The sequence below is a fragment of the Chiloscyllium plagiosum genome, chromosome 2 (genome assembly GCF_004010195.1).
Source record: "Chiloscyllium plagiosum isolate BGI_BamShark_2017 chromosome 2, ASM401019v2, whole genome shotgun sequence".
In the NCBI taxonomy this organism is placed as follows: domain Eukaryota; kingdom Metazoa; phylum Chordata; class Chondrichthyes; order Orectolobiformes; family Hemiscylliidae; genus Chiloscyllium; species Chiloscyllium plagiosum.
The window spans coordinates 542,787-552,842 of NC_057711.1; the positions used below are offsets into that span (position 1 = coordinate 542,787).

The 10,056-nt window shown below is 44.4% G+C and overlaps 1 protein-coding gene across 3 annotated transcripts in view; it reads left to right on the forward strand.

Moving 5' to 3' along the window:
• Positions 1-10,056, forward strand: part of LOC122556264 (nipped-B-like protein) — a 536,293-nt gene that overhangs the window by 112,925 nt on the left and 413,312 nt on the right. For all 3 annotated transcript variants that reach the window (XM_043702895.1, XM_043702901.1, XM_043702914.1), the window contains exon 3: positions 7,668-7,833. In XM_043702895.1, coding sequence (XP_043558830.1) covers positions 7,668-7,833 — 166 coding nt within the window. The remainder of the gene's footprint in view (positions 1-7,667; positions 7,834-10,056) is intronic.

Consider the following 10,056-nt stretch of genomic DNA (forward strand, 5'->3'; position numbering starts at 1 on the left):
ATCTCCAGCATCTGCAGACCTCACTTTCTCCTCTGTGATTAAGAAAGCGAATGCAATGTTGTCAATTATCTCAAGAGGGTTGAAGTATAAAAGCACTGTTGTGCTACTGAGACTTTATAAAGCTCTGGTTAGGCCTCATTTGGAGTACTGTGTCCAGTTTTGGTCCCCACACCTCAGGAGGCATATACTGGCACTGGAGTGTGTCCGCGGAGATTCACACGGATGATCCCTGGAATGGTAGGTCTAACATATGAGGAACGGCTGAGGATCCTGGGATTGTATTCATTGGAGTTTAGAAGATTAAGGGGAGATCTAATTGAAACTTACAAGATAATACATGGCTTGGAGATGGTGGACGCTAGGAAATTGTTTCCGTTAGGCGAGGAGACTAGGACCCGTGAACACAGCCTTAGAATTAGAGGGGGCAAATTCAGACCAGAAATGCGGAGACATTTCTTCAGCCAGAGAGTTGGCGGACCTGTGGAATTCATTGCCACAGAGTGCAGTGGAGGCTAGGACGCTAAATGTCTTCAAGGCAGAAATTGATAAATTCTTGATGTCACAAGGAATTAAGGGCTGCAGGGAGAATGCGGGTCAGTGGAGTTGAAATGCCCATCAGCCATGATTGAATGGCGGAGTGGACTCGATGGGCCAAATGGCCTTACTTCCACTCCTATGTCTTATGGTCTTAACATTGTCAGGGCAGTCTCAATCAATGGGTGGGAATCAGATAGCCTCCCAGTCAGATCTGGAGTCAGGCAGGGCTGCCCTCTCTCTCCTGCCTCGTTTGTGTGCTGCATAGAGTCATTTGCCGAGTCCATCAGGAAGGATGTGAGCCTGAGAGGGGTGACTATTTCTGGCAGCGGGGGCCTGCAGGTTAAAGCCTCCCTGTACATGGATGACGTCGCCATTTTCTGCTCAGATCCACTGTCCGTGCGCACACTCATGTGCATTTGTGACCAGTTCGAACGGGCCTCGGGGGTCAACGTAAACCGAGGCAAGAGCGAGGCCATGCTCTTCGGGAACTGGGCCGACCAATCCTCGATCCCCTTCACCGTCAGGACCGGCCACCTGAAGGTGCTGGGTATTTGGTTCAGGGTGGGCTGGGGCATGCGCCAAGTCTTGGGAGGAGCGTATCAGCAAAGTGAGGCAGAAACTGGGAAGATGGAAGCTACGGTCGCTCTCCATCGCGGGGAAAAAACCTGGTCATCAGGTGTGAGGCAATGTCATTGCTATTATACGTGGCACAGGTCTGGCCTATTCCCAGAACCTGTGCTGCTGCAGTCACCCGGGCCATCTTCCAGTTTATATGGAGGTCAAAGATGGACCGGGTCCGAACGGACTCGCTGTACAAAGATCTGGGCAATGGGGGAAAAAATACACCCAATGCCACCGTCACCCTGATGGCCACCTTTGTGTGTGGCTGCATCAAGCTGTGCATGGATCCCCGGTACGTAAACACCAAGTGTCACTATGTACTGAGTTTCTACCTGTCCCCGGTGTTGCGAAGGATGGGCCTGGCCTCGCTGCCGCGGAACGCTCCGAGTAGTTGGACGTTCGTATCACCTGTCCTTCGTGGAGAAGTTTATGAAGAAAAACGCCTTTGACCACAAGTCCATCAGGAAGTGGTTAGCACGTAGTGTCCTTGAGACCCTTCGGGAACAGGAGCGGGCGGATCCTATCGAGCGGTTCCCTGAGCAAACTGTCAAAACCATTTGGCAGAATGCCTCATCGCCAGAACTTTCCAACAAGCACCAAGACATGGCTTGGCTGGTGGTGAGAAGGGCTCTGTCTGAGAGATCCTTTATGCACGCCCAGACTCTCAGCTGCGCCGCACGCTGCCCTCGAAGCGGCTGCCGGGGGGACGAGACTGTCACACACCTCCTTCTGGAGTGTGCCTACGCAGAAGTCATCTGGAGAGGAATGCAGTGGTGTTTGTCGAGGTTCGTCCCGAGCAGCGCCTTGAAGCGGGACTCCGTGCTGTACGGCCTGTTTTCCGGGACGCACACCGAGACAAACATCAACTGTGCCTGGAGGATCATCAACTCGGTGAAAGATGCTCTCTGGGCAGTCCGAAACCTGTTGATCTTCCAGCTGAAGGAGTTGACCCTGACTGAGTGTTGCAGACTGGCACATTCCAAGGTCCAGGACTACGTGTTGAGGGACACGCTGAAACTTGGGGCAGCTGCCGCCAAGGCACAGTGGGGAAAAACCACCGTCTAACATCTGCCTGCCTAAGAAGAACAGCGCATTCATTTGGGCTCTGCTGAACGCCTCAGCTAGAAATGTAATTGTACTGACCTGTAAATAGGAATGATTACTCTGTTTTCGGTATGCAAACAAATGGAATGTTTACATATGTATGGCATGTCCAGTTGTACAAATCATCCAAGTATTTTATGAATAAAGTATATTTTTGAAATAAAAAAAACTATGGGTCTGAGTGGGATGTTTGGTTTGTGCACTTTAGGTAGTCCATTGAATATGGGGGTGTTGTTGCTTTCAGGTTTCATTCTCTGTAGGTCAAACCTGGTTATCTGTCCATTTTTTTTTGTAGGTTCCTCAGTGTGTTGTTTATCCTATTGGTGAGCTGTGGGGTGGGGTCAAACTCCCTCTTTTGGTAGATGTTGGTATCTGCAAGTAGTTGTTGTGCTTTTTGGATGTACTCTGCTTTGTCCAGGATGACCGTCATTCTGCCTTTGTCTGCTGGTAGTATGATTTATGTTCTTATCGTTTCTTAGTGCTTTTAGTGCTTTCCTCTCCTTGGTGTTGAGGTTATGTGTTTGTCTTTTCCTGGTTATCATGCAAGGACTGCACAAAACATGACATAAGCCAAACATGAAGACAGCTAACGGTCTGCATCCATGAACACCAACTAGCCATGAAACAACACGACCAGCTATCCTTAGTAGCGCCACACTCCGATGACAAGCAACATGAGTTCGACTGGGACAACACTACTATTATAGGACAAACCAAACAGAGAACAGCCAGGGAATTCATGGAGGCATGGCACTGATCCACAGATTCAATCAATAAGCACATCGATCTGGACCCAATGTACCGGCCACTGCAGCGGACAGCTGGAACTGAAAACCAGAAGCGGCAGGTACAAATCACAATAAATGCCGGAGGAAACATCACAGAAGCGCTTCACAGGAGGCTCCCAAGCACTGAGGATGTCACCTATTCAGGGGACGAAACGTCTGCCACACAAATTCCCAGCTTGGCGAACAGAACCACAACAACGAGCACCCGAGCTACAAATCTTCTCCCAAACTTTGAATCAGCAAGTAAACTTGCTGGTTTGCACGCTGACATTTAATCTGCATAAAGCAATAGGAAGTGATGAAACAGACGGAGTCTTGTCTGAAGAAAGTTAGCCTTGCATGACTCTGTGGTTTTATGTCGACAGTGATGCAGTACATTTTGGGTCACGTTGCATTTTATTTAAGTTGACCAATTCACTGGGGTGGCTGTCAATTTAAAAACAAAATGCAGATGCTGGAAATTTGAAACAAGCACAGAATTCTGGAGAAATTCAGCAAGTCTGGCAGAATTTGTAGAGAGAAAAGTAGTTGACGTCTTGACTCCAGTTTGACTCTTCAGAACACTGCTATCTCATTATTTGAAAATAGCTTTCTGAAAGGTGATGAACTTGTACAATACACTTGAGATCTCAACTGGAGTATTGTGTACAGTTATAGATATCATATTCTTGGAAAGATGTGAATGCATTTGAGTGAGTGCAGAAGCAATTTGCACGAATAGTTCGAGGAATGAGAAACATCAGACATTGGAGCTGTTCTCCTTGGAGAGATGAAGGCTGAGAAGAGATTTGATCAAGGCTTGCAAATCATGAACTTGTTGGAGAGAGTAGATAGGGCAAAGCTGCTTTTGCTTGTAAAAGCAAAAAGAACAAGAGTGTAGAATTAGTGATATTCGAATGAAGCAAGGGTGATTAAGGAAAAACTTTTTCATACTGTGGATAGTTAAGGTATAGAATGCACTGCCTGCCAGTGTAGTGGAGGAAGGTTCAGTTGAGGCATTCAAGAGGGCGGTGAATTGATTATTTGGATAGAAGTGGTGTACAGGGATATGGGGAAAAGTTACTAGGATTAGAGCCAGTGTAGATAAAATGTATTGAATGGCCTTCTGCTTCTACCCCTTAATGGTTTCACACACTTGCCAAGTTAGTTTCAAGTATTAACTGACAGAAATAACAAGTTACTTTGTCTTGGCTCAATTTAGGTGAAACTGTTTGGGTTGCTCGACTATTTCATAAGACGGGTCAGAGTTAACCATATTGCTATGGGTCTGGAATCTCAGGTCAGGTAAGAATGGCAGATTTCTGGAAAGGTTCCATCAAGCTGAAAGGCTGCAATTCTACCTCGGACATTCAAGAATGGATGGAGGTTTGATGGTTGTGAGGAAAGTGTTAAGCTAGATTGTTAAGGAAGTTATACTTAAGAAAGCACTGGTGATCTGGAAGAATCAGTTTGATCTTTTCAAAAAGAAATTTGTTTCACTAATTCATTGGAGTTATTTGAAGAGGCAAATTCATGATGGATGAAATAGAGCCTATAGACGTACTGTACTTAGTCAAATGTTTTCTAGAAATCTGTGTCCCAAAAGGTGGTTGCACATAGTAGGAAGTCATAGTTTGAGTTAATAAATTAGCATGGGTAGAAGATTGGCTGGCAGAAAATGATACCATAATTTGTTTTTCTAATTAGTGAGACTGAGTCCTGCAGAGTTGTGTTGAAGCCTCTGCCTTTTATAATTTGTATTAATGATTTAAATGATGGGAGCAAAAGCATGATAACTAGAAGTTGTGGAAAATACAAATGTAGGAAAGTAGATTTTTGATACAACAATGTTGCAGATGGATGGAGCTTGAGCAGGCAAATATCTGGTAAGTAGAGGATAATGTAGGAAAATATGTTAAATTTTGCAGAAAGAATAAAGGAGCAGAATATTACTTACTGCAAAATTTGAGGCACAGTGGACTTTGTGCATAGACTACATCTTTTTCATGAATTGTAGAATCACACGATACCAAAATGGCCCGTCAACCTGTTGAGTCTGTATTACCAAAAATACACTACTAGTTAAACTAGTCCTATTTTTATTCATAACCTTGAATATTGTGAAACTTCGAATGCTCATCCAAATATTTTAAAAGTTGCAGTTTCCTGCCTCAACTTTGTTTAGAGTCAAGTGTGTGGTGCTGGAAAAGTACAGCAGGTCAGGCAGCATCCAAGGAGCAGGGACATGATCGACATTTATCGCAAAAACCCTTTATCACTTAGTGTTGTGTTCAATTCTGATGGCACATTACAGGAAGTATTTTTTAGATTAGATTAGATTACTTAGTGTGGAAACAGGCCCTTCGGCCCAACAAGTTCACACCGCCCCGCCGAAGCGCAACCCACCCATACCCCTACATTTACCCCTTACCTAACACTACGGGCAATTTAGTATGGCCAATTCACCTGACCTGCACATCGTTTGGACTGTGGGAGGAAACCGGAGCACCCGGAGGAAACCCACGCAGACACGGGGAGAACGTGCAAACTCCACACAGTCAGTCGCCTGAGTCGGGAATTTAACCCGGGTCTCTGGCGCTGTGAGGCAGCAGTGCTAGCCACCGTGCCGCCCACTTTTTTTTTCTGAAACAATTACAGAATGTGGAGGCTTTGGGGAGGGTGCAAAAGAGGTTTACCATCATGTCTGAATTAGAGGGTATGAGCTGTAAGGAGAGGATTAAAAAAAACCTGGGATGTTTTCTCTTGAGTGGTGGAGGCTGAGGGGATCATTAATAATCAAAAACATTGAGATGCATAAGTAGGGTTGATGGTCAGAATCTTTTTCCCAGAGTTGAAATATCTAATACTCAGTGATGCATTTAAGAGGAGAGGGGGGGAGGTGGAAAGTTCAAAGGAGATGTGAGGGGCAGGTTTTATTTTTACACAGAATGAGAAGGGTCTGGAATGCACTGCCAGGGTTGGTGGTGGAGGCAGATACGATAAGGGCGTTTAAGGGCTTTTAGAAAAGCACATGAATATACAAGAACTGGAGGGATGGACCGTGTGCAGGCAGAAAGGATTAGTTTAATTTGGTGTCATGTTTGGCGCAACATCATGAGGGGAAGGGCCCGTTACTCTGCTTTACCATTCTATGTTCTAAATACACTTGCAGGTTGTATGTTCCAAACCCCCATTACCCTCTAGGTGAAAACCGTTTTCCTCAAATTCCCTTCTAGCTAACTTAGTTTCACTTTAAAAATCTGTCCCCTTGTTATTTAATCCTTTTAACTAAGAACAGCTATTATTTATTCTACTCTGCCCATGCTTCCGATAATCCTTTTGACCTCTAACAGGATCCCCCCCCTGCCAACGCCTTTTCTGCTCCAAAGAAAACAATTCAAGCTTATCCAACCTCTCTCCATAGGTGAAATGCTCCATCTCAGGCAATATCCTGATGAATCTTCTTTGCGACCCCTTCAGTACAATGCCATCCTTCCTAAAGTGCAGTGACCAGGTCTATGCATGGTCCTCCAGCTGTGGCCGAACTAAAATTCTGTACAGCTCCAACATGGTCACCTTGCTCTTTAATCCATGCCACAACCAATAGAGACAAGCACCATGTATGCTTCAACTAAGCGAAAGTGAGGACTGTAAATGCTGGAGATTAGAGTCGGAAAGTGTGGTGCTGGAAAAGCACAGCAGGTCAGGCTGCATCTGAGGAGCAGGAGAGTCAACGTTTTGGTCATAAGCCCTTCATGAGAAATGCTTCAACTCCCCATTAAGCTGCCCTGCTACTTTCAGGGATTTGTGGATAGGCATCCCAAGATCCCTCTGTTTCTCTGAGCTTCTTAGTGTCCTGTCATTCATTTACAACTCTCTTGTCTTGTTCGTTCTTCCAAAATACGTACCTGACATGTAACTGTTAAATTCCATCATTTTCATGGAGGAGAGAAAGATTATGGAGACTGCTAATATCTGTTGCATTCCCATGGCAGTGTACTAGCCAATACATCTCCCTGCTGAATGTGACAGCTAAGATCGACGCTCAACTATTATTGCTGTATGTTCTCATGAAAATAATGCCCCATTCAATCAGCTCTTTTTTTTTCCAAGTTATGCATGAAACATTGCCCCCTTTTCCAAGTCTGTTTCCTGCATCCTAGTCCTGCTGGAAAAAAATGTTTAATTTTGTAACTACCTGTCTGTTGTATTTCAAGATTTCAACTTTATTGTAAAATTTATTAAGATCGTTTTAGTCTGTGCTGCAAATGATCTTATTGAATGGCAGAGCAGATTCAAAGGGCCAGATGGTGGCAGCCGCCGCCACCTCATCTTGTTGTTAAATTGTCATTAAAACAGTATATAGATCCCAGTTTACGCCAGTAACTTGTCATGTAAATTTGTTACTATATCATTTGGTTAAGGAGGGTTTGGTTTAGATGGATGCTTTGGAAATGGAATGTGTGAGAAATGTAAAAGGATCCAAGTTATAAATTAGTTGAGCTGATAAATGACTCAACATTTATTTCTTTGTCAGCTTATTGTGTTTTTTGAGACTTTAAATATGTTTTGATAGCAACATGTAACACTTGCAGTTGTTAGATTGCTGAATGGATTTGTTTTTTTCTTCCTGAACAGTATTGAATCAGCTTCCACTTCCCTCCCCTCTGCCTGCTACCACAACCAAAAGCTTGCTGTTTGGAGGGAGAATTGCTGAAGATGTAAATTGTCTCATGGGTTGTAGGGACGAGAGTCTTGTCTCACAGTTAGTACACAGCCTCAGCCAAGTCTCCACCGATCATATGTAAGTATTGTCTTATTTTCTAGACAGCAAAGGTTGTCACTTTGTAATGTTTCATCTCCTACAATGTTATGTTTGTTTTGTAGCACAGAGCTGACATTGATGATCAAGTGATTTACCACCTGAAGCTTATCCATCCAATAACTTAACCATTCCAGTTCAACCATGATTACATTTTGAATACCATGAATGTTTTGGATGATGTTCACCAGAGTGTCAGACTATGTTAAGGCTTTTTATTACCCTTTCACGTAAAGTAGTTTAACTTTTTCTTTTCGAGTCATAGTCACAGATGTACAGTATGGAAACAGACCCTTTGGTCTAACTTGTCCATGCCGACCAGATATCCCAACCCAATCTAGTCCCACTTGCCAGCATCTGACCCAAAACCCTCCAAATGCTTCCTATTCATATACCCATCCAGATGCCTTTTAAATGTTGCAATTGTACTAGCCTCCATCACTTCCTCTGGCAGCTCATTCCATTACAAGTACCACCTTCTGCATGAAAGAGTTAATAGACAATCGACAATAGGTGCAGGAGTAGGCCATTCAGCCCTTCGAGCCTGCACCACCATTCAATATGATCATGGCTGATCATTCCTAATCCGTATCCTGTTCCTGCCTTATCTCCATACCCTTGATTCCACTATCTTTGAGAGCTCTATCCAACTCTTTCTTAAATGAATCCAGCGACTCGGCCTCTACTGCCTCTGGGTCAGAGCATTCCACACAGCCACCACTCTCTGGGTGAAGAAGTTTCTCCTCATCTTTGTCCGAAATGGTCTACCCCGTATTTTTAAGCTGTGTCCTCTGGTTCGGCACTCACCCATCAGCGGAAACATATTTCCTGATGCCAGAGTGTCCAATCTTTTCATAATCTTATACGTCTCAATCAGATCCCCTCTCAGTCTTCTAAACTCAAGGGTATACAAGCCCAGTCGCTTCAGTCTTTCAGTGTAAGGTAATCCCGCTATTCCAGGAATTGACCTCGTGAACCTACGTTGTACTCAATAGCCAGAATGTCTTTCCTCAAATTTGGAGACCAGAACTGCACATAATACTCCAGGTGTGGTCTCACCAGGGCCCTGTACAGCTGCAGAAGCACCTCTTTGCTTCTATTCTCAATTCCTCTTGTTATGAAGGCCAGCATGCTATTAGCCTTCTTCACTACCTGCTGTACCTGCATGCTTGCCTTCATTGACTGGTGTACAAGAACACCCAGATCTCTCTGTACTGCCCCTTTTACCTAAATTGATTCCATTGAGGTAGTAATCTGCCTTCCTGTTCTTGCCACCAAAGTGGATAACCATACATTTATCCACACTAAACTGCATCTGCCCACTCGCCCAACTTGTCCAGGTCACCCTGTAATCTCCTAACATCCTCGTCACATTTCACCCTGCCACCCAGCTTTGTATCACCAGCAAATTTGCTCATGTTATTGCTGATACCATCTTCTATATCATTAACATATTTTGTAAAAAGCTGCGGTCCCAGCACGGATCCCTGCGGTACCCCACTGGTCACTGCCTGCCATTCCGAAATGGAGCCGTTTATCACTGCCCTTTGTTTCCTATCAGCCAACCAATTTTCAATCCAATCTAGTACTTTGCCCCCAATACCATGCGCCCTAATTTTACTCACTAACCTCCCGTGTGGGACTTTATCAAAAGCTTTCTGAAAGTCCAGGTAACCTACATCTATTGGATCTCCCTCGTCCATCTTCAGAGTTACATCCTCAAAACATTCCAGAAGATTAGTCAAACATGATTTCTCCTTCATAAATCCATACTGACTCTGTCCTATCCTGTTACTACTATCCAGATATGCTGCAATTTCATCCTTTATAATAGACTCCAGCAACTTTCCCATCACTGAGGTCAGACTAAGTGGTCTATAATTTCCTGCTTTCTCTCTCCCACCTTTCTTTAAAAAGTGGTATAACATTAGCCACCCTCCAATCCTCAGGAAATGACCCCGAATCTATTGAACTCTGGAAAATAATCACCAACGCATCTACGATTTCCTGAGCCACCTCCTTCAGTACCCTGGGATATAGACCATCAGGCCCCGGAGACTTATCAACCTTCAGACCTAACAGTCTCTCCAACACCAAATCCTGTCAAATATAAATTCCCTTAAGTTCAGGTCCTTCAGCCACTGTTGCCTCAGGGAGATTGCTTGTGTCTTCCCCAGTGAACACAGATCTGAAGTACCAATTCAA